Genomic DNA, 25,465 nt, shown 5'->3' with positions numbered 1-25,465 from the left:
AGGCAGGCGTCAAACCGCTGAGCCACCCAGGGATCCCCAATAAATAAATCTTTAAAAAAATGTTCTTTATGGGGGCCCCTGGGTGGCTCTGTTGGTTGAGCATCTAACTATTGGTTTCAGTTCAGGTCATGATCTGGGGATAGTGAGATTGAACCCCGCATGGAGCTCTGGGCTCAGTGGGGAGTCTACGTGAGGTTCTTTCCCTCTTCCTTTCCCTTCCCTTCTGCCTCTCCTCTAGCTCATGCACACACCCTCTCCATCTCTCTCTCAAATAAATAAATAAGTACATAAATATCTTTAAAAAATTATTTATGGAGAAGGAACCAAATATAGTGAAATTAGTTTAAGTTCATTTAAGATAAACTATATCATCTCACACATTTTTCATGTCATAGGCATGAACTTAATAAATTTTATTTATTTACTTTTTAGAAGTAGAAAGGCTGGACGGAGAGGAAAAGAGAGAATCTTACTTAAGCAGGCTCCAACCCAGCAAAGAGCCCATCTTGGGGTTCCATCTCACAACCCTGAGATTATGACCTGAACTGAAATCAAGAGTCAGTTATTTAACTGACTGAGTCACCCAGGTGCCCCCAAATATAAAGTTCTTACTGCATCTTCAGAATCTGTCTACTATTCTAGAGCAATTGGAAGGAAGCTCAATCTGAGTTAGATTAAAAATATCAGTAATGGACTTTTTTTTTTTTTTTTTTTAAGTAGGCTCTGCACCCAGCGTGAAGCCCAGTGCAGGGCCTCAACTCCCCAACCCTGAGATCAAGACCCGAGCTGAGGTCAAGAGTAGGACACTTAATTGACCGAGCCATCCAGGTGCTCCAGTAATGGACTATTTTAAATAAGATGCAGTTTGGTTATTTTGTTCAGGTTGGCTTAATTATTTGCCCCCAAAAGATTCTGGCCAAATTCCTGTGACTAGGTAAAAATAATTTGAATTAGTATTTTATGATCATTAAAATTATTCTTCTAAAGTTCTTGAAAACAGATTGTGTCTTAAGTATTTGTCTACCTTAAAAAAATTACTGAATCCTTTAATGTGCAACAATATAATCTGAGCCCTTAGGATATTAATAATCTAGTAGTGTCTTCATGAAAGTTGCCAGAGCCCTTCACCAGCATACTACAATTTACATCCTCATGATAGATTAAAATAGTTACCTAAGGATAAGAAAAGAATGGTATGTGGGTAATGATACAAAGTTGAAAAGAGATATTTATTGAGCGTTTATATGCCATCATATTACAAAAGGGAAAGGACATAAGGGAACTTAAAATGACAAAGCATGTAAAACAAGATGGTGACAAAACAAACATGACAGATTTCTTAGGTTGACCAATTCTCATACAGTTATATCTATAGCGCATTATTAACTTATGTAGCAAATATTTTCCAATATCTTCAAAGTTAAAAAAATAGAGAACCAAACTATATATTCTGTTAGTAGAGCAAATATACAATGGTCACGACACATTTATTTTTACTATTATAGCAGGTAAAATTAAATTAAGAGAAAGTGTTTCAATTTTTTGGACTTGTTATAAAATGAAGAGGTCTAGATTTCTGGGTAAGAGGGATAACTAGCAATCCCACAGTGATTTCCACTGTTTCTTGCCATCCGAATATATCCTTGGTCACCAAAGTTGAGGCCCCAGCTTTAGAAAAAGAAATAACACAAAATTACAAATGAATATAATCAAATCACATTATCAACTTTTTATCTCCTAGATTGTTTTTCTCCTAAAGTGATTATATATGAAAAGCTAAGCTACAAAACAAAATTAGAACAAAATAGTATAACAATTTCCCCAGGGCTTTTAGGCAATTTTCAAAGGATAGTTTGGAAGGCTTTAGTGCTATATTGATGAATAGACTTAATACCTAAGGAAAACAATATAAATTCCAACCCAAACCTTTAATCGTCCTACTTTGTAAATACACTTTCTGCAGGGAAAGGGTGTTATTGTTCTTTCCAAGGCCCCACCTCTAAATGTTTTTGCATAACAGGACCATAGGTTATTATTTTCTATCAAACTTAGATCCCCCCCTTTTTTTAAGATTTTAATTTATTTATTCATGAGAGACACAGATAGAGAGAGAGAGAGAGAGGCAGAGGGAGAAGCAGGCTCCATGCAGGGAGCCGGACGCAGGACTCGATCCCTGGTCTCCAGGCTCACGCCCTGGGCCGAAGGTGGCACTAAACTGCTGAGCTACCCAGGCTGCCCAAGGCTGTATTTTTTTAAAAAGGGGATGGACTCTACTTGAGTCCAATCAAATGTACTCAAACTTGGATAATAGCAAACATAGCCACCTCTACTTACTGAGTATTTAGTGTGCTAAACCACTGAGCCACCCGGGCTGCCCTTGTCTTTTAATACTCATTCAAATAACCTAGCTAAAAAGGCCTTTCCTGACTTCCCAGGTTAGGCCAAGTACTCTTCTGTGCTTCTACACTCTTAATGTTTATCACATTCTATTGCAATGTTCAGTACATGCAACTATCTGTTTTTCTGACTCTATAAGACTATGGGTAACTCAAAGGATGATAAAAAGGCTGTATTTTTCATTGCCAAATCTGCTTGGCGCTCTGTCACTTGGTAAATACTCAGTATATGTTTGTTGAATCAAGGTATGAATAAAGATGCAAAAATGAATAAGAGACTATTCTACCTTTAAGAAGTTTATATTCTAGTGATGGAGCATATTTTACAGAAATAGCTAGAATTTATAAGGCATTTCTAAAGCTTAGAATTTAGAGAAACAATTCTGAGTAAATTAATGGAATATGGAGGAGATAGCATGTGAGATAGGTTTTAAGAATGAATAGAATTTTTTTTTTTTTTTTTTTTTTTTTTTTTTTTTTTAATTTTTTATTTATTTATGATAGTCACAGAGAGAGAGAGAGAGAGAGAGAGGCAGAGACACAGGCAGAGGGAGAAGCAGGCTCCATGCACCGGGAGCCCGACGTGGGATTCGATCCCGGGTCTCCAGGATCACGCCCTGGGCCAAAGGCAGGCGCCAAACCACTGCGCCACCCAGGGATCCCATGAATAGAATTTTTAGTGAGGTTTTTTCATTCTAAAAGTAATGATACTTGTTAAAGATTTTTGAAAATACATAAAGGTAGAAAAAGATAATCATTATTAACATCTGGCATGAGTAAATATAATCTGAGTAAATATAATTCCTAATACATGGGCTTGATTGTGTAATAGTTTAATATTGTCCCTACTGTTAGACATTCTTGGTTGCTTACTGGTTTTCACTATCAAAGAAGAATGAATGAATACTACAATTTACATAAGTTGGGTATGAAGTTTCCCCATGTTTAGGATTATTTTCCTCATATAGATTCCAAGAAATGAGAAAAAATTGGACAAAGAATGTGAATAGTTAAAACGTTCTTGATTCATATTGCTTTCAAGAAGGATTGTAACAATTTATTCTTCCACTAGAATGCATGACAGTGCCCACTTCACCATTAACAATTGGGATTTTGGTAGGCAGCAATGGGCTTTAAGGGCATTTCAGGAAGATGAAACAGCACAAGTAAAGAAGTAGTAATAGCTAAATGCCTATAAGCTTAGGGAATGATGAGTAAGTAGTTCACTGTGGCCAGAGTGTAAATATGGAGGCATGAGAACATAGGGAAAGAAAAGTCTAGAGAGCTATGCTGGAAACTAGATGATGGAGAATCTTGAATGCCTGACTGGGCATTTGGACTTCATTATGATGATAATGGTAAACTATTTAAAATTTTTGAAAATAGGTTTACATGATCTATATTTTAAAAATTTACTTCCATAGCTGGGTGACAGTGAAATCTGAATTGGAACAGGAATAGAAAGAAGTATAAAATATGGTTCAAAGGCCAAATGAATAAGGCTTGTGGATTGAGGGAGAAAAAAAAAGAGTCTAAGATGATACCAAGGCTTTGATAACATGAAGATGGTGATGAATTACTCAAAACAGGGAGTGATTTTTCCCTTGGGATTGTTCTAAAATACTTTTGAGGGGTGGAGGATGGAATGGGAGTTTACATGGAAGGAGAGAGGGAATTTGAATTAGACTTGTTGAGAGAGAGAGAGTGTGTGCGTGCATGTGCGTGTGTGTGTGTGTGTGTGTGTGTGTGTTGTGAGTCATAGGGTAGGCAGGTGGGAATTTTGGATTTTTTTTAAGATTTATTTATTTGAGAGAGAGATAGCATGCACACATAGTGGGGAGGGGCAAAGGGAGAGAATCTTCAAGCAGACTCCCACTGGGCATGGAGTTGGGGGTGCAGAGCTTGATCTTATGACCCATGAGACCACAACCTGAGCTGAAACCAAGAGTCAGTTGTTTAACTGACTGAGCCAACCCAGATGCTCTGGAAATTTGGATTTTTCGCTAAAGCTGTCAAGTTGGAAGTTGGACATGGAAGGTTGTTGCTTAGTAGAGAGGTTAGTTTTAGAGATTGTGAATTTGGTATCATTCACATAGTGGCAGTAGTTGAAACTCAAGTTGCAGATGAGTTTGTTTTAGTACAGCTGGAGCTGGAGCATAAGGGACAGGTGGAAGAAAATAAGAAATGAGGCTAAAACTAATATAGCAAAATGAGTCAGGATAGTGTTATGTCATAGATGCCAAAGAAATAAATACAGCAGAGAGTTTATAAAGAAGAGAAATTTTTCACATTTCTGTGCTATTACATATCCTTTTTGGGTGATTGGGCAATTTATTTTCCTCCTAACACGTGAGCAATTCCACTCATCTGAAAACTTAATGCAAGTAACTAGTGCCTTCTCTGTGAAACTTTTAGGCATTTAGGCATCTCTTCATCCACGGCCCTGTAGCCATTGAGAGACGTCTATCATTATATCATGATGGGTTGTATTTTATTGTTAAAATATATCTAATTCCCCACTGGACTGTCATGTGAGCTTCTTTGGAACAGGATGATTTCTCATTAATTTTTGTATCTCCAGGGCTTGGATAATGCCATCACATTGTAGATGCCTAGTAAATTCTCATCAACTGATAAGTGCTGAAAATAGGTTTTGAATTTAAACATTAAAAGATATAAATGGTCTTCAAGAAGAGCGGTTTCAGTAGAGATGGGAAGTCAACAAGAAAACATATACAGGGAGCCCTGGTGGCTCAGTGGTTTAGTGCTGCCTTCAGCCCAGGGCCTGATCCTGGAGACCCAGGATCAAGTCCCACGTCAGGCTCCCTGCATGGAGCCTGCTTCTCCCTCTGCCTGTGTCTCTGCCTCTCTCTCCTTCTGTGTCTCTCATGAATAAATAAATAAAATCTTAAAAAAAAGAAAACATATACAAACAATATACTGTAGGAACCAGACAAGAGAAAAGATGTAAGTGAAAAAATAATGCTTCATATAAAAATGTTATCACTGGTCCAGGCCCAAGCTTATCAGTGCTGTGAATAGATTACAAGTGAACCAGGATGTTGTATCCCTCAACTACTTCCCAATAGGCCATACAAATACTACCATCTTTTTTGTGTGCCATATATTGTGCTAAGGATACAAAGACAATACAAATCTTTACCCAAAAGGGGCATACAGAATATTAGAGGGATAGATAGGTAAATATACATTTTAAATATAATGTATAAAATACTCCAGTATGCATAAGACATTTGGGGAGCATAGGAAAAAGACATTTTACTAACCCAAGGATTTAAAGGGAAATTTCTGGTATGGAGAATGCCTTAGCTGGTTTTAAAGGAAAAGGAGGAATAAACCAAGTGAGGAAAAAGAATACTCCAGGCAAAGAGAACAGTATAACCAAGATATGAAGATATTAAAGGTAAAATGATATATATGGGAACTCTGTGTAGAGTTCAATTTAACTGGAAAGAAAAGTGTGAAATAAGTGCCAGCAATTGAGCCTGGCAGGGCAGGCAGGGACCACAACATAGATGACTTGTCTTCTCTACTAGGGAACATTAATTTTATATCAAATGGTACTCTGTAGAACAGGTATAAGCCCAGTTTGTCATATTTGAAACAAACCAGTTTGGAAGCAGTACAAAAGATGGGCTTAAGAGTAAAGGAGACCAGTTTGAAGGCTATAGGAATAGTTTGGGCAAGAGACATCTGTACCAAAGCAATAATGGAAGAAATGGAGAGGGGACAGAAGCAAGGACAGATACATGGAAAACTAGTTTGACTTGTTGCTTGATTAGATCTGGAGGGGCCTACAACAAATCCATAGTATCTAATTGAGTGACTTTGTTGTGTGTTATTGCCATTTAGTGATATAGGAAGTTCTGGGGAGGACAATAGGGTAGAGAGGGTTCTGAATTCTTTGGACATATTGAATTTGGAGAAACTAAGATGCATAGAAATGGATATGTCCAGATAAATAAGTCCAAATTTCAGGGCAGAGGATAGAGCTAGAGCTGAGATTTGAAAGCTATCAGCATATAGGTTATAGCTAAAATCCTAAGAATGGAGTGATAGTACCCAGGAAAAATGTAGGCTAGAAGAATAATGAGCAGGGTGCCTGGGTAGCTCAGTTGGTTGTTTCTGCTTTCAGCTCATGTCATGATCCCAGGGTCCTGGGGTAGAGCCCTGCATTGGGCTGCCTGCTCAGCAGGGAGTCTGCTTTTCCCTCTCCCTCTGCCTCCCCACTCCCGCTCCCACGGGAGTTCTAAATGCTTAGAACTTTAAAATATTTTTGATAATATGATGCCTGCAAGATGATCTGCAGTTTTTTTTTTAAGATTTTTTTATTTATTTACTCATGAGAGACACAGAGGCAGAGACACACCCAGTTCACGCCCATTTGTGCTCTCTGCTCTCTCTGAAATAAATAAATAAAATCTTAAGTAGAAGAAGAAGAAGGAAGAGGAGGAAGAAGAGGAGGGGATAAGGGGGAGGGGAGGAGGAGGAGTGTCCTGGGGAAAGGATGGAGCCCTGGAGGAAAGACCAATATTTAGGGGCTGAGCAAAGGAATAGATATTTATAAAGGAGACTGAGAAAGAATTATCAAATATTCTAGAAGATAAATCATGAAAACAAACTACTGAAGCCAGAATAGGAAGTGAAGAAATAGGGGCACTGAGTAATAAATTTAGAATGTCACTTTATAAGAAGCTATAAATGTTTATCATTGTCATTATCATGATCCTCATCATCATAATCTTAGGAATGTATTTTTTGAAGCTCCTTTGAATTCCTTATTTTAATTAAATATACATTAAAGTGCAAATATATTACCTGTTTTTCACAAGCCAGTAGTCTTTCCCATTAAGGTTACCATAGCCAACCACTAATACTCCATGATTCACATTCTGAGTACAGGATGGTTCATAGTAGACACCTGAGAATAAAATACAGGTGAAGAAAAAGAGTGAATGGTATGTGGCAATGAAGGACATTTGAAAATGCTATTGCTTTTAGTAGACTATTTTATATACATGGTAAGTTAAATTATAATTTTAGAAACATATACTCTCATTAAACTAGAGTTCATAATTCTTTGCCATCAATGCTGTATTTGTCAGTTTTCTTGCCAAGTTTGGTATCAGTTCAATCACAGCTCCCTTGGAAATCTTTGATAAACAGCTACTTTTATCTAATTTTTTAAGGATCTTATTTATTTATTTATTTATTTATTTATTTATTTATTTATTTAAGAGAGAGCGAGAGCTCTCAAGTGACCATGAGCAGTACGAGGGGCAGAGGGAGAGAGAGAATCTCAAGCAGACTCTGTGCTGAGCACGTACATCCTGACACAGGGCTAAGTCTCACTATTCTCAGATCATGACCTGAGCTGAAATCAAGAGTTGGACATTTAACCAATTGAGACACTCAGGAACCCCCTTTTTCTAATTATTTTTAACTTAGATCTCTATATAACAGAGTCAATATAATTGACTCTTCAATTACTGTATTTCTTTGTATATATTCCTAAATTGTTTATTCTCTATATTTTTATGCTTTCCTAGATGAAATGATCTTTAGGGTGAGATTTTTTTTTTAATCAGTATAGCCATTTATTTATTTATTTATTTATTTATTTATTTATTTATTTAAAGATTTTATTTATTCATTCATGAGAAACAGAGAGAGAGAGAGGCAGAGTCACAAGCAGAGGGAGAAGCAGGCTCCATGCAGGGAGCCCGATGCAGGACTTGATCCTGGGACTCCAGGATCAAGCCCTGGGCCCGAAGGCAGGCGCTAAACCACTGAGCCACCCAGGGATCCCCCATTTACTTTGTTTAACACAATGCTCTAACACTGGTGGGTGTTCTCCTTGTATACTGCAATACTATACCTACAGTGCACAGTGGCTACAGGAGTTAGGAGCCCAGGGTCTGGAGTCAAAGTAACATGGTTTCTAATCCTAGCTAGCTGATCACTTCCAGACTATATGACTTTAGGCAAATTAACTGTCTAAGACTTGTTCATCTGTAAATAAGGGTTATTATGAGGATTAAATAAGACAATGCAGAGAAAGAATTTATCATAGTACTTGGCATGTAGTAGTAGTAAGTTTTGATGAGTATTACTTTACTAATTAAAACCGGGTATTAAAACATATATGTGAAATGGAGGATTTTGTTTAACCTGAACACTCAGAGTTGAGGTGATGGGGAATGATAATATTCTTTCTTGTGATGCAGGGGCAGCATATAACAAAAGGATAATATATCAGAGTTTTTACCACTTCTGTACAGGAAGAAAGAATAGTGGCTCGCATCTATAGCCACAGACACAGGTCCTTTATTGGCCACAGCTTCTTTTAAGGCATCTTCACTGCCAAAGGGAAGTTCAGTATACTTTGAACATGTGGCAGCTCGCTTTTTTGAGTCATATCTGCACTTTCCATTCTGCAAAAAAAGGTATAAATCAGATAAAGAAGTATATTTCAACTTCCTTTATAAATCACCAACATCCTAAGTCTGGATTTCAAATATGTTTTCTTTCCTAATTTAGTTTTTCAAATGTCTAAGTTTCCTTCCTCCTTTTAAAGAAAGAAAAATAAAATCTTCCAAAACAGTTCAATGTTTCACCAGTAATAGAGGAAATACGTAACTATTATATTGTTTTAAATTGTGAACATCTTCATGCATGCATCATAAAGTCCCTCAGACTCTCAAGTGGATTATGGGAGTATACAATGTAAAGATCATAAACTCTATACTAGAACTTTAAAATCTTTTTAAAAAGATTTTATTTATTTATTCGTGAAAACCAGGCTCCCTGTGGGGAGCCTGATGTGGGATGAGATCCCAGGACCACGGGATCACACCCTGAGCCAAAGGCAGACATTCAACCACTAAGCCACCCAGGTGCTCTTAGAACTTTAAAATATTTTTGATAATATAATGCCTGCAAGATGATCTGCAGTTTTTTTTTTAAAGAATTTTTTTATTTATTTACTCATGAAAAACACAGAGGCAGAGACACAGAAGCAGGCTCCATGCAGGGAGCCCATCGTGGGACTCGATCCCAGGACTCCAGGTTCACGCCCTGGGCCAAAGGCAGGTGCTAAACTGCTGAGCCACCCAGGGATCCCCTGATGATCTGCTGTTTAAATGAAGGTTTATAAAGACCATGTAATCTGAAAAACATTTAGAGAGTATATTTTCATAGGAAAAGAGAGGTTATAGGGGTAGCCTGGGTGGCTCAGCGATTTAGCGCCACCTTCGGCCCAGGGTGTGATCCTGGGGACCCGGGATCGAGTTCTGTGTCAGGCTCCCTGCATGGAGCCTGCTTCTCCCTCTGCCTCTCTCTGTCTCTTTCTGTGTCTCTCATGAATAAATAAGTAAAATCTTAAAAAAAAAAAAAAAAAAAGGAAAAGAGGTTATAAATTCACTTTTGTTGTGCATCCTTTTAAATGCTTAATAAGAAAAAGAACTTGAAAGAAATAAACCAAAACAATGGTGGTTAAGGTAGGTTTTGGAGTGGTATTTTTTATCTTTTCTAAATTTTCTGTAATATGGATATATTAATTTAATAAAATATGTCATGAGCTTGTGAAGAGGAAGAAGACAGCATTATGTAGTTAGTGTTTTGGTAGAAGATTGATGTTGTCAATGATCTGAGAATAAGGTTGAGCATGGGAGGCCGTAGGAAAAACAAGTTAAAATGCCAGGTAGACAGAGAATTCTGAGGTTTATTGAAAATCCATTTCTTTAAGCATGAATTCTACTTGCTTAAAACCATTCTGTCTCTGATAAATTAAGACTATTGAATAAGGAAGAAAACTCTCAAAAATATAAGAATTCCTGATCAGGATTTTCATACACTGCTTCTCAAGCAATTGGCTTGGTTGTGAGTTTAGTTCAGCTAGTAAGGGATAGCATAAAGTCATAGAATAGCACAAAAAGTTTGTGACATACCATGGCTTTGTAGGGATAGGAAGCTTCTGAATCAATGCCGTTGTTATCAATAATATACTGGAAAGCAGTTGTCATGAAACCGCCATTGCAGCCTTTATTCCCATATTTTTCAGTTGAGCAATCTACCAAGTTCTGTGCACTCAGAGACACCAGCTTTCCTGTTTTTAGCTTCAGTTGTGCTTCCAGGGCCCCCACAGCGCTGAAAGCCCAACAAGCACCACAAGAACCCTAAAATAGAGACAAAGTCACAAAGGCAATCATAAAAAGTCAGTAAGGAAGACTTCTATAACACAAACTGGGCACCTCCCAACACATGTCAGCTCCTCCCCCATTACAATTTCTTCATTTCTTAGACATGGACATGAAGACTAAATACTTGATTGTTCTCTTCTCAGAACAAGGTCCAATATTGATAGAGATTTGCAAATGGCTGAGCTCAAAGCATAATTGCCGTGGTCAAATATATTAAGAAACAGTACTTACTGAGCATGTGCTAGATCCCAGCTATCTTTACCTATAAATGAGGTAGACTGTCATCTACAGTACAGTGATTTTGAGAGGAGCTAGGATGATTCTCTTGACCTAAAATACCCTTTCTCTTGTCAAATAAGGCCTGAAAATATAAGGTTAAATCTTTTCAAACATTTTTAGCTTCATAATTTTTTGATCAAAGATCTTTTACAGGGAAGCATAAACAAACAGAAAAACACAAAGCTGCTTTAGTTAAAAAAGGTCCAGAGCCCTATCATAATTGTTCTAATTCAGATCTTCCTTCATTCCACCTTGTTCTCTACCCAAAGGAAGCAAATTTAATTTGATTTTTTAAAAGATTTTATTTATTTATTTATTCATGAGAGACATAGAGAGGGGCAAAAACATAGGCAGAGGGAAAAGCAGGTTCCCTGCTGAGCAGGAAGCCTGATGCGGGACTCCATCCCAGGATCACGACCTGAGTTGAAGGCAGACGCCCAACCACTGAGCCACCCACGTGCCCCTGATTTTGTTTTCGGTTTAAGCAAAATCACCCATTAAAATGCAAGCATGCAGAGAAAGGAGCTCGTTAAGTTATTTATTTATTTATTTATTTATTTATTTATTTATTTATTTATTTATGAGAGACATAGAGAGAGACACAGGCAGAGGGAGAAGCAGGCTCCATGCAGGGAGCCCAAGGTGGGACTCGATCCCAGGTCCCCAGGATCATGTGCTGGGCTGAAGGAGGTGCTAAACCGCCGAGACACTCAGGCTGTCCCTTGTTAAATTATTTATAGTTAACACCTAAACATGCATTGGATCTTCCCAAACTTTCTTTTTTTTCCCCCAAACTTCCATTTTATTTTACTTTATCTTTTAAAGTAGGCTCTATGCCCAACATGGGGCTTGAATGCATGATTCTGATGTTGAGAGTTGCATGCTCCTACTGACTAAGCCAGCCAGGTGTCCCCAAGCTTTTATTTTATTTTATTTTATTTATTCATGAGAGACAGAGAGAGAGGCAGAAACACAGGCAGAGGGAGAAGCAGTCTCCATGCAGGGAACTTGACATGGGACTCGATCCCTGGTCTCCAGGATCACGCCCTAGGCTGAAGGCAGCGCTAAACCGCTGAGCCACTTGGGCTGCTCCCAAGTTTTTATTTTAGAGAAGCTCTAATAAGAAACCCAAAACTAATTACAAGAAAAATATCTAGGTAGAAAAGAATAAGATACTGGCAGTCCATTTACTTCTTAAATTTTACTTTCTTGGAGAGAAAATGAGTGAAAATATCAGTGAGGGTGACAAAACATGAGAGACACCTAACTCTGGGAAATGAACAAGGGGTAGTGGAAGGGGAAGTGGGCGGGGGGTTGGGGTGACTGGGTGATGGGTATTGAGGGTGGCACTTGGCCGGATGAGCACTGGGTGTTATGCTGTATGTTGGCAAATTGAACTCTAATAAAAAATTTTTACTTTCTTCATTGGTCACCAGCCAGGGGATACTGCTTAGAACACTTAGATTCCTCTCCCTTATCCTGACCTCTGAGGTGATGCATGTGTTTTGCCCTTAGTTATCTCTAACTAATTGAGGATTTTTGCTGCTTTTTTTTTTATTTTTTTTTATTTATTTATGATAGTCACACACAAAGAGAGAGAGAGAGAGAGAGAGAGGCAGAAACACAGGCAGAGGGAGAAGCAGGCTCCATGCACCGGGAGCCCGACGTGGGATTCGATCCCGGGTCTCCAGGATCGCGCCCTGGGCCAAAGGCAGGCGCCAAACCGCTGCGCCACCCAGGGATCCCTTTTTTTTTTTTTAAGTAGGCTCTATACCCAGTGTAGAGCCCTACCTGGGTCTTGAACTCATGACTCTGAGATCAAGAGCTGAGCTGAGCTCAAGAGTCAGATGCTTAACCAACTAAGCCACCCAAGCACCCCTTAAAGCAAACTAACGGATATACAAAAACAGGAACAAATTTTTAAAAACTGTACTGTATTTCTTATTGTAACAATGCAAGCGTAGTCATGAGTTTACTTGACTGGTACAATTTATAGGCTACTCTCAGCTCTAGGTTTCTCCTCTCTTTCAACACTGAAATGGAGGAAGAAACCTCCTGATCGATACGCTCTCACACACAATACTGTTTCTCAAGCAATTGGCTTGGTGAAAGGTCCAGTGCAGTTGATGGATAGTATGAGCACTAAAAGTCTGCCTTAAAGAACTCTATTTGCTCAGTTCATAGTTTTATCTAATGTGGCTGTAACCATTGGTGTTCTATCAATTTAGATTTATATAAGTTTGGTAACTTACCCTAAAGGATTGTGAGTAATCTTTAGGCAATGTTTTCTAGAATTAATAAAAAACAAAAGAAATAGTAGCCTGTGAGTTTCAAATATTCCCCTAAAAAACATGTTAAGGAAAGTGGCCACAGTAGGACAAAACAAGGATTAAACGGTGGAAAATACATTAAAGTATGATATGTGGTCATTGTCCTCAGGAATTTGCAATTTATTTATTTTTCTTTAAAGATTTATTTATTAAAAAAAAAAAAGATTTATTTATTTATTTATTTATTTATTTATTTATTTATGAGAGAGAGAGAGAGAGAGAGAGGCAGAAGCAGGCTCCATGCCAGGGCAGGATCGTGCCCTGGGCCAAAGGCAGGCGCCAAACTGCTGAGGCACCGAGGCGTCAGGGTGTGGTCCTGGAGTCCTGGGATCGAGTCCCATGTCGGGCTCCCTGCATGGAGCCTGCTTCTCCCTCTTCCTGTGTCTCTGCCTCTCTCTCTCTCTGTATGTCTCTCATGAATAAATAAATAAAATTAAAAAAAGAATAAAGAAAGAACATAAGGGAGATTCCACTGCCAAATTATGTAGCTAGACTAAGTATTGACAGAAAAGAAACTCTTCCTGGGGTACAGAAGCCTGGGATGACAATACTCACCTGGTATTTCACTTCAGTAACACAGCCCTTCTCTCTCCAGTCCACAGAATCAGGCAATTTCTGATTAGAGTTTGACCTATAAGTGACATTTCTCTGCCATTGGCTGGGAACTCTCAGGGAACCCATCAAAGATATCACTTCTTCACCAGTCTACAAGGTAAATATATTCACTTATGACCTTCTTTTCAATATTCTTTTTCTTTTTTTAAGATTTTATTTATTTATTTGAGAGAGAGAGAAAGAGAGAGACAGAGCATGGGCAGGAGAGAGGGGCACAAGGAGAGGGAGAAACAGACTTCCCTCTGAGCAGGGAGCCCAACGCCATCCCAGGACCCTGGGATCATGACCTGAGCGGAAGGCAGACACTTAACCAACTGAGCCACCCAGACACCCCTCTTTTCAGTATTCTAATAACTGTAACTTTTAATATATTTAACAACTGAGAAAATTAGTGGTAGTTGTGACCAACATGGGTACTGCTGTCTGATAGGGGAATTATCTGGATTTCTTTCACACTTTGTCTTAGCACCCAGTCAGGCATTGGGAAGAAGAAAATAGTAAAAACTAGAAGTTACAGGAAGGCAGATTTTTGGTTTAAAGCAAGGCCGAATTTTATAAAAGGGCTGTTTAAAAAGTGGACTGAACTGGTTTTCCTTTTGAGAAAGAATTACAAAAGAGATGCCTGCATTTAAATAGAAATTTAATCTACCTGGGGTGTTCTCTTCCAAGAGGCACTGTGATTCTTAATTTTGGTCTCAACAGTAAAGTTTTGTAGGGTAGAAAAAAATCTAAAAACTAATGGAGAGTATTTGTGATGTTAAATACCCACACTCCCTCATTAAGAAAGCAGGTGGAACCATACTGAATTATCACTTTAGAGGTACCTAAGTATGGTAACTTACTCTAAAAGATTGTGAGTAATATTTAGGCAATGCATTCTAGAATTAATAAAAAACAAAAAGCAATAGTAGCCTGTGAGTTTCAAATATTCTTCTAAAAAATTTATTAAGGAAGGTGGTCACAGTAGGACTAAACAAGAAATCTGCAAATTCTTCTGTCCTTAAATTCTACTGTTTTCGCTGAGTGAAGTAAGTCAGTCGGAGAAGGACAAACATTATATGTTCTCATTCATTTGGGGAATATAAATAATAGTGAAAGGGAAAATAAGGGAAGGGAGAAGAAATGTGTGGGAAATATCAGAAAGGGAGACAGAACGTAAAAACTGCTAACTCTGGGAAACGAACTAGGGGTGGTAGAAGGGGAGGAGGGCGGGGGGTGGGAGTGAATGGGTGACGGGCACTGGGTGTTATTCTGTATGTTAGTAAATTGAACACCAATAAAAAAAAAAAATTCTACTGTTTTCTAACTTCGTACACACACACACACACACATACACACACATTACTTTGCTGTTTACCTTCAGATTGCCTTTGGGGAAATGGAAATCATTCTTACCCATAGATGAAAGTAGGATTATTTGTAATTTACTTACCATGTCTCCCAGATGGTTCATGCCTAGATCATATGAATGCATTCCCATTGAGTGTTCCAGATTGTGAAGCATCACAAATTTTAGATTTTTTTCCCAGATGAGACGCCGTGCTACTTCCTCATTCTAAAATGTAAGGAAGAAGAACATAGTCACAGGCATATATGTTAAAGATATTGGAGGTTCAGTTCCAGACTACTGTGGTAAAGCAAATATCAGAATAAAGTTAATCAAATGAAGATTTTGGTTTCCCTGTGCATAGAAAAGTCATGTTTATACTATACTGTAGTTTATTAAGTGTGCAGTAGCATTATATTATATGAACTTTGAGATAAATTATAAAGGTAGGATACTAATCAAAAGTAATTTTCATTCATTCCAAGGGACTGGAGTCATTAAAAAGAGAGATAGTATTCATTTAACCAGATAATGGTGCTAACTGAACATCTAACTCTAGTTAACTTTGAAATTAGAGGCCTGTTTCTAAAGGGGACTGGATGAGGGTAAAATTCATCACTACTAAGAAAATGGGAAGCCTGGGTGGCTCAGCGGTTGAGCATCTGCCTTCAGCTCAGGGCGTGATCCCAGGATCCAGGATGGAATCCCTCATTGGGCTCCTGTGGGGAGCCTGCTTCTTCCTCTGCCAGTGTCTCTGCCTCTCTGTGTCTCTCAGGAATAAATAAATAAAATCTTTAAAATAAATAAATAAATAAATAAAATCTTTATTTTTAAAAAAGTACATTTCTTTAAAAGATTTTTTTAAAAGATCCCAGATCCCGGATCCAGGTACCCTTCAGCCCTGAGCTGAAGGCAGATGTTCAACCACGGAGCTACCCAGGGGTCCCTAGAGATTTTATTTTTAAGCAATCTCTATACCCAATGTGAGGCTCAACCCTACAATCCCAAGATTTAGAATTACTTGCTCCACTGACTGAATCAGCCAGCTGGGCCTCAGAAGTAAATTTTTTAAGTAGGCACTATGCCCAACATGGGGCTTGAATTCAATGACCCTGACATTAATAGTTGTGATTAAGAGTCTACTGACTGAGCCTGCCAGGCATCCCCAAGCTTAGAAATATGATATAGTTATAGGACTTAGTTATTTGAAGCACGAGGGTTAAGATCTTAAAAACCAGTAAGTATGCATTGAGAGGCACCTAGGTGGCTCAGTGGTTGAGCGTCTGCCTTCTGCTCAGGGTCCTGGGATTGAGTTCTGCATCAGGCTCTCCACAAGGGAGCCTGCTTCTTCCTCTGCCTATGTCTCTGCCTCTCTCCTTCTGCCTATGTCTCTTCTCTCTCTCTCACAGAGAGAGAAATTTACTCTCATGAATAAATAAATAAAATCTTTAAAACAACAACAACCAATGAGTATGCATTGAAGTAAAAACAAAAGTACAAAGTGGGAATTGAAAGTAAAAAACATCTGGTAATGCTTCTATATGCCCAGGACTGAAATAAGGTCTTTTTGTCCTTGAATATGTACTTTATCCCCCTTGGCCTGGAATGTTCATTCGAGTTACGATTTTGTTTGCTCCCTGACTTCTATGAATTCTCAGCTCACACATCCAGAATTCAACCTTCAATGAGGGTGCTTCCTTAAGCATTCCATCATATATAGCGAATAATCTCTCTGAACCTCTCACAGCCGTTTCCCAGAGCCCGCCACCTCTAGGTCTCACTAGACCCCCAATGTCTTGCTTTATTTTTCTCTACTGCTCTTATCACCACCTAACATACTATATATCTGCTTATTTATTTACTTAGTTTCTGTCTTGCCTGCTGAGATATGAGTTCCACAAAAACAGGAACTTTGTTTTTTTCTTGCTATATTCTCTGGTACCAAGAATAGAATCTGGCAAGAAATGAGTGTGTAAGCATTTATGGAAAACATTGCTCATAAGAATCTAAGTTTCAGGAGGAGAAAGCATAGAATACTTGAGTAAAAGCAAATTGCTCACTAACCTCTTCCTTGTATTGTTTGCTGTAGGTTTTCTTCCAGAGATTCCAGTGATGATCCAGAGTGGGATCTTTATGTACTTGTGCCACTGCATAGGAGCACAACGGAAGCAGCCCAACTAGCCATTTCCTTGTGTTAAAGGAAAGGTAACATAAGAGGAATAGTTGTTAGCTGCACATATTATGCCCATATTTTTTCATTAAAATAAATAGCAACATAAAGTCTGTCAGAAGGACAATAGAAATCAGAATTATAGAGGAAACTTTCTGTGATTTATTGTCACAGGGAGTAACGGTAGATTTATGACTCTAATACCACTTCCAATACTTTGTAGCGCTTTAAAAAGTAATTTTCAGAAATTTCTTAATATCTAGTATATCAAACTTTCATCCAAGGTAGGGGGAATTGGGTAGGGGAGGGAGGCAGGGATTTTACAGGATTTGCCAACAAATCTAATCAAGGGAAATTGTCACACACACCCCTATCCATAAGAGGAAGGCAAACTGAAAAATCAGTTTATCTAAATAAGTTTTGAATACAGGGGCTCTTCTTAACTGGTCTATTTATATATCCACAACATTTAGAGGTAGTTGAAAGACAACTCTTATGTATCGTTTTCAAATCCTAGAATCATTTAATTTTTAAGTCATTTTTCCAATAACGAAAATACCCACTTCAAAGGAAGCACTTAAGTAAATTTTTGAAAACACCACTTCTATATTTAATACAAAAAGACTTTAACAGTAATTCAGTGACTACCTCCCTCAAACTGGATTCTATTTTCTGTTTTATTTTAAATTCAAAAGAGCTGGAATTTTAGCCATGTCATTCTTCAAATTATATTCCAAAGAAAGTTATGTTTCAGGCACAGGTTTAGATGTGTAAGCAGACATTAACTTTTCAAAAATAGATTCTTTTTAGTCAAAAAAAGAAGAGGCAAATTGAATGGCACAATATTTTAGTTTACTTCCTGAAACCAAAGATTTAAAGCCTGGCAAGCACAGCAAGCTAAAGACACAAACAGAGGGTTTAAAGATCAAACAGTAGAAAAAGAACAAACAGTACATACATGAAAGAACCTGCAGGTGCTCCCATACTAATAATGCCTGGTGGTGAATCCTCTCCAAAGATTTTAAGGCAGCAAAGAGACTTCAGTTAAATTGACTTTAAAAAGAAATCAGGCTTGTCACATGAGACATCCACAATGAGGAAGTGAACTTTCATTTCAGTTTCATTTAAAATTTAACTACATCAGATATCTCTGGCCCTCACCCTTATGGTTTTGGAGACAAAGTGGGTACAGTAAGCCGTCAAAAAGAGCCCCCAGTGGAGCAGATCAGTAGAACAAACTCAGCAAAATAGGAGCAGTGCCAATTTACCCTTTAATCCCTCATCATTTTGATAATTCACTTTACCTCAAAACACCAATTTTCAGATGGAAACATTTATTTATGAGGAGATTAGGATTAAGCTCCTGAATCATCCAGCTTCCTCCAGAATTTCCTATGAAAACCTGTGACCATCCATCACTACTACTCTCTCATGCTCACTCAGCTATTCCTTGGTTCATCAATTCAAAATGTCTTTTTTTTTTTTTTTAAAGATTTTATTTATTCATGAGAAACACAGAAAGAGAGGCAGAGACATAGGCAGTGGGAAAAGCAGGCTCTCTGCAGGGAGCCTGATGCGGGACTCCTCCAGGGATCACACCCTGAGCTGAAGGCAGACACTCAACTGCTGAGCCACCCAGGCGTCCCCAAAATGTCTTTAGGGATAGTAATATGTATTAGGTTATTTATAGAAAGAAAAATATACCTAGGTACATCTAAGTGTTAGAATGGTTAGCTAAGTAGAGGCAGGGGTAAGATGAACTAGCATTTTATTTTTTTATTTTATTTTTATTTTTTTTAAAGATTTTTTATTTATTCATGATATACACAGAGAGAGAGAGAGAGAGGGAGAGAGAGGCAGAGGGAGAAGCAGGCTCCATGCAGGAAGCCCGACGTGGGACTCGATCCCAGGTCTCCAGGGTCACACCCTGGGCCAAAGGCAGGCGCCAAACTGCTGAGCCACCCAGGGATCCCCTGAACTAGCATTTAAAAAATAATTTGCATATTCTTAATTACTAATGAGGTTGAACATCTTTTCACACATCATGGACCATTCGAGTTTTCTGTGAAATGCCTCATATGTTTTGTTCATTTTCCTATTGTATTGTTGCTTTTACTTAGTGTTTTGTAGTTTTATATATATATATATTCTGGCTACTAATCTTCAACAGTTTTATATCCTAAAAATATCTTCTCTCAGTCTTTCATAGATATCTAGCTTATATTGACTTTTTCTATATGAAATTTTACAATATTGATGTAGAAAAATTTATTCACTTTTACCTTTGATATATGTTTTTTTGGTCTTATTTAAGAAAATTTTTTTCATTCCAATGTAAAAAAGATACACTCATTTAATCCTCATAGTTTTAGAATATTATATTTTTCTTTTTTATGGTCGTTGCTTTTAGGTCTTTATTTCATTTGGAATTTAGTTTTTGTTTATGATATGAAGTAGGGAGCTTATTTATTTGTTTTCCCATTGTGATGGGAAACCTCTATCATATACCAAATTCCCATATATACAAAGGTCAGTTTCTGAGCTCACCAATTTGCTTTCTTTCTATTGCTCTTTCAATAACACACACTTTTAATTAAAAAGGTTTTTTTTTTTTTTTTAAGATTTTATTTATTCATGTGAGATACAGAGAGAGAGAAGAAGAGACACAGGCAGAGGGAGAAGCAGGCTCCATGCAGGGAGCCCGATGTGGGACTCGATCCCAGGACTCCAGGGTCAGGCCCTGGGCCAAAGGCAGGCGCTCAACCGCTGAGCCACCCAGGGATCCCCAATTAAAAAGGTTTGTAAATCTTTTGAAGTCTAGTAGGACAAGTTACCCCTGTAACTCTTATGTTTGTTTTCCTTTTTCAAAGTTGTCTTAGCATTTTGTGCATCGTAGCTTTTCCATGTGAAAATTTTAAATCAGTTTATCAAGTTTTCTGAAAAATTTTATCAGACTTTTTATTTGAATGGCTGAATTTGTATTTATATTGAATTGCAATATATATAGTTGCATTGCTGTATATGGAATTACATACATATAAATATATACATTTGGGGAGACTCAATGTCATATTGAGTCTTCTGTTAGTAGACATTTTCAGGTTTGTAGTCATTTAGCTTTAACATTTTTTTTACATATTTTAAACATATATGAAAGTAGAGATAATAGTGAAATGAGCCCCCATAAAACTATTATCTTGCTTCAAGTTATCCATACATGACCAATGTTGTTTTATTTACACTCGAATTACCCAGATTATTTTGAAGTAAATCCTAGAAATCAAATTATTCCCTGTATAAATATTCCACTGTGTATCTCTAAAAGATATTCTTAAATATAACTATAATACCATTATCACATCTGAAATAAATTAATCATAATTTCTTAATGCCATCAAACATGTTGTTGGAATTCACATTCTCCTTAATATATTTTTAATTCATTTTTTATGATGCCCAACCACTCAACTGCTGAGCCACCCAGGAGTTGGGATCTGGTTTCTTTTAATAGAAAGGATGTTTAAATACATAATCTAGGCACCAGGAATGTCACTGAATCAGATTGACCACTGTTTCTAAGCCTTTCAAAAGACAGAGCTAGGGAGTTTCATTGTATGTAATTTAAAAATATATTATAGGGGATCCCTGGGTGGCTCAGCGGTTTGGCGCCTGCCTTTGGCCCAGGGTGCGATCCTGGAGTCTGGGTATCGAGTCCTGCTTTGGAGTCCCACATCGGGCTCCCTGCAGGGAGCCTGCTTCTCTCTCTGCCTCTCTCTCTGTGTCTCTCATGAATAAATAAATAAAATCTTTTAAAAAATAAAAAATAAAAATACATTATATATCATACAATTATTATGTATATTATATATAATTATTATATAGATTAAATAAATCTCAAGATCACACTGATACTTCAAATTCAAATTCAAGGGTATGGAGTTTTTAACCTAACTTCACCAATCTTTCATCTGTACCTTTTTCAAACATGATGAAAATTTCAGTTCTCGGGATCCCTGGGTGGCGCAGTGGTTTGGCGCCTGCCTTTGGCCCAGGGCGCGATCCTGGAAACCCCGGATCGAATCCCACGTCAGGCTCCCGGTGCATGGAGCCTGCTTCTCCCTCTGCCTATGTCTCTGCCTCTCTCTCTCTCTCTCTCTCTCTATGTGACTATCATAAATAAATAAAATTAAAAAAAAAAAATTTCAGTTCTCTAAAATATCAACATACTCATTTAATTTATCCCATAGTATTACATAACAATACCAAGCCACCACCAATAAGATTATTACTGAGAATTCAAAGATTTTTTTTTTTTAAATTTATTTATGATAGTCACAGAGAGAGAGAGAGGCAGAGACACAGGCAGAGGGAGAAGCAGGCTCCATGCACCGGGAGCCCGATGTGGGAATCGATCCCGGGTCTCCAGGATCGCGCCCTGGGCCAAAGGCAGGCGCCAAACCGCTGCGCCACCCAGGGATCCCGAGAATTCAAAGATTTTAGAGGAGGGCAAATTTTGCCCCCGTTAGGACATATTCTGCTAAGAATGTAAATCAATCATTTTGTTTTAAGTCACCTGAAATAGTTCCCTGTATGGTTACACCACCACTGAAATAACCAGTAAAGTTCATTTGTTTCATTTTGCTTCTGATTTTTTTTTTTTTTTTTTGAGAGAGAGAGAGAAAGGGAGAGAGTGCACATGCATGGGGGAGTGAGGAAAGGGACAGTGGGAGAGGGGGAGAGAGAATTTTAAACAGGCTCTGTGCCCAGTGCAGAACTCTATGTGGGGATCCATCTCATGACCCTGAGATCAAGACTGAGCTAAAATTAAGAGCCACCCAGGCACCCCTCATTTTACTTCTGATTTTTATAGGCTCTTTTCAAATTTATGTAATTTTGTTTTATAATTATATACAATATATAAATGGACCCAAACCCAGATCAGCAAAATGAGGTATATTCAAAGAAGTCTCACTTGCAGTTCTGTTTTCTCTGTACTATTCCCTCCCTCCCTTGATAATAGGTAACCATTTAAACAATTTACAGTTTGTCTTTCCATTAAAAAAAAAGAAAATATGCAAATGTATTATTATCCCTCCTTTCTTATGTGAAAGATAATATGTTATACGTATTTTTCTCCACCTTTTTTTTCAACTTAACATTGTGCTGGAAGATTTTCAATACTTAGAAATAGGAAAAGAAATGATCAGGTGTCCTTTCAGTGGAGTCTGGGCATTGTATATTAGACCCTGAGGCAGGAGGCAGGAATATCTGATTCTGGGACCCCTGGGTGGTTCAGCAGTTGTTCTTTGGCTCAGGGAATGATCCTGGAGTCCCAGGATAGAGTCCCGTATCGGGCTCCCTGCATGGGACCTGCTTCTCCTTCTGCCTATGTCTTTGTCTATCTCTCTGTGTCTCTCATGAATAAATAAATAAAATCTTTAAAGTCTCCGAGGGCTTATAGTAGATGTTTTCTATGTTTTTTCAGCTTTTCCTATTTGTCTTCATTGGGAAGATTGGACTGAATTCCCTAGTTCACCATACTCAAAGGGCAAATCTCTGATTCACTATTTTATCACTCCTCCACCATCCAATAGAAATATAAGGCAAGCCACACTGTACTTTTAAATTTTCTGGTAGCCTTTTTAAAAAAATTTTTAGTAGCCTTTTTTAAAATAAAAAAATTCAAAAAAATAAAATAATACTGCCTTTCCATGGAGTCTTCTCTTTTTTCTCATCTTTTTCTTCTCTTTATTCTCATATTTTTTCAATATACTTTTATGACACTTACAAATTATACCACCCAGTTTGAACTTATTTTGTATTTTTATTACATAAGATAGTTTTATCTCCCCAGCTAACTGAAGAACACAGAATCCTATTTTACTCATCTTTGTTCTGTGGCTTAACAGATGTCAAGACATAATTAATAAATATTTGTTGGATTAATTTTTGTAATTACAATCTTCTGTATGTTTTATCTTCACTTTTGATTCATAACCCCTTGGCAGTGGTTTCTGAGGTTTTTCTTTCTTTCTTTCTTTTTTTTTCCTGAGGCTTTTAGCCTTAGGTTTCTCTGCTGCTTCTGTTCTCCTGGTATAGAAAAGTTGATTAAAAAATATAGTATTTAGGGACACCTGGGTGGCTCAGCAGTTGAGCATCTGCCTTCGACTCAGGGCATGATCCCAGGGTCTAGGATCAAGTCCCGTGTTGGGCTCCCCTGCATGGAGCCTACTTCTCTCTCTGCCTGTCTCTCTGCCTCTCTCTCTATGTCTCTCATGAACAAATAAATAAAATCTTAATATATATATATATATATATATATATAGTATTTAGATACATTGAGGAAACATGTTATTACATAGTCTATCCCATGTATACTTAGTACATTTTATAAACATAAAATCATCCTGCAACATTCTACAGCTATAAATTAGGTTTTTGTATGGCAGTTTCCTTTGAAATGGGGCACCCTCGCTGCTGCAAATTTCCTTAACTACAGATTCTCTGCGACTTACAATTTTTCAACTTTATGATGGTGCAAAAGTGATATGAGTTCAGTAGAAACCTTACTTTGAATTTTACATTTTTATATTTTGATCTTTTCTTGGGCTAGTGATATATGCTATGATATGCCCTGGTGATGCTGGCCAGCAGCAGGGAGATGCAGCTCTGTGTTGGTCACACAGTCACGAGGGTAAGCAACGAATGCACTTATAACTATTCTCTACCCATACAACCATTCCATTTCTTGCTTTGAGTACAGTATTCATTAAATAGTCAACACTTTATTACATTAGATATTAGATTAGGTTACATTATTAAACACTTTATTATAAAATAGGCTTTGTGTTAGATGTTAGCCAGTAGGCTGATATGAGTGTTCTGAGCATGTTTAAAGTAGGCAAGGCTAAGCTATGGTGTTCAGTAGATTAGGCATATTAAATGCATTTTCAACTCCAACTCCAATATTTTCAAATTATGATGGATTTATGCAGATGTGACCCCATCATAAGTTGAGGAGGATCTGTAGAGAGATTAAAAACAAGCTGTAGTACATTTCTAAATATTATCTAGAAGTCATCTCCCTTCTATCACAGATGAAGAAATATCTCCTGAATGATCTGGGAAAGGGAAATGAAAGCAGAATAAGGAAGTTTAGGGTTTCTCCAGGTTTTAAAGTCACCATCTTTTAGCCTCACATATTCTCAAAGTTAGCTGCTTCGGGTTTCTCTGAGGAACTATCTTACTTAAAGAGAAGGGCTCTGAATTTTAGGTGATACGGATCTTAGTTTTATTCTCTGTTAACTTACCCAAGTGACTAACTTTGCCCTGGGAATTTAATAACATACATTATTTCCTTTTTTTTTTTAAGATTTTATTTATTTATTCATGAGAGACACACAGAGAGAGAGAGACAGAGACACAGGCAGAGGGAGAAGCAGGCTCCCTACAGGGACCCTGACATGGGACTTGATCCCGGGTCTCCAGGATCACGCCCTGGGCTGAAGCCCAGCACTAAACCACAGAGCCACCCAGGCGTCCCAGACATTATTTCCATAGTTAAAATAGCTCACTTGGATCCCTGGGTGGCTCAGCGGTTTAGCACCTGCCTTTGGTCCAGGGCACGACCCTGGAGTCCCAGGATGGAGTCCCACATCAGGCTCCTGGCATGGAGCCTGCTTCTCCCTCTGCCTGTGTCTCTGCCTCTCTCTCTCTCTCTCTCTCTCTTTCTTTCTCTCTGTCTATCATGAATAAATAATCTTTAAAAAAATAAAAAATAAAATAAAATAAAATAGCTCACTTATTACTGACTCTTCTGCCCAAGAAATACACAAAGATGAGATGAAGAAAACCTTAATAGAGTATAGGAGACTAGAAAATCAATTACCTTTATGTTAAAATTGTTCAGGCTACACTTTGAGGAATGAAAACAGGGCTTCTACTCTTCTCCATTCGACAGACACCTGCATCTTCTGGGGCAGTGCCGGCTGCATCCATCCTGGAGACACAATGATGAAGTTCAGAGTAAGTGGATTTGGCTGTATTTGGCACCTGGTCATGGGGGCTGCTTTTGACTCTGGCAGAGTCGATATTGTTGCCATTAATGAACCCTTCATTGACCTCAA

General features: G+C 37.9%; 1 protein-coding gene and 2 long non-coding RNA genes across 6 annotated transcripts in view; 2 read left to right on the top strand and 1 right to left on the bottom strand.

Annotated features, from left to right (window-relative positions):
* The window catches only part of LOC144280386 (uncharacterized), a 41,427-nt gene extending 32,602 nt beyond the window's left edge, over positions 1–8,825 (top strand). For both annotated transcript variants that reach the window (XR_013348793.1, XR_013348791.1), the window contains exon 5: positions 8,645–8,825. This is a non-coding gene — a long non-coding RNA (uncharacterized LOC144280386). The remainder of the gene's footprint in view (positions 1–8,644) is intronic.
* CTSS (cathepsin S) lies at positions 1,211–18,456 on the bottom strand. Of its 2 annotated transcripts, XM_077842380.1 has the most exons (8): positions 18,298–18,456; positions 17,234–17,357; positions 15,275–15,397; positions 13,783–13,932; positions 10,367–10,594; positions 8,686–8,851; positions 7,236–7,338; positions 1,211–1,668 (listed from the first exon to the last, which is right to left on the bottom strand). In XM_077842380.1, exons 1-8 carry the CDS (start codon positions 18,321–18,323, stop codon positions 1,569–1,571), a joined length of 1,020 nt encoding a protein of 339 aa, XP_077698506.1. In that variant the 5' UTR covers positions 18,324–18,456; the 3' UTR covers positions 1,211–1,568. The 2 variants fall into 2 exon arrangements, with proteins under 2 accessions (XP_077698506.1, XP_077698507.1); XM_077842381.1 differs by lacking the exon at positions 13,783–13,932.
* LOC144280388 (uncharacterized) overlaps positions 17,237–25,465 on the top strand; it is a 27,856-nt gene continuing 19,627 nt past the window's right edge. The window contains exons 1-2 of one of the 2 annotated variants that reach the window (XR_013348796.1): positions 17,237–17,374; positions 23,953–24,033. This is a non-coding gene — a long non-coding RNA (uncharacterized LOC144280388). The remainder of the gene's footprint in view (positions 17,375–23,952; positions 24,034–25,465) is intronic. The other variant, XR_013348795.1, reaches the window with a different exon arrangement.

This window comes from Canis aureus, chromosome 12 (genome assembly GCF_053574225.1).
Source record: "Canis aureus isolate CA01 chromosome 12, VMU_Caureus_v.1.0, whole genome shotgun sequence".
Lineage (NCBI taxonomy): Eukaryota > Metazoa > Chordata > Mammalia > Carnivora > Canidae > Canis > Canis aureus.
Note: the sequence above shows the minus strand (reverse complement) of the source record. Positions and strands in the feature narration are given on the sequence as shown.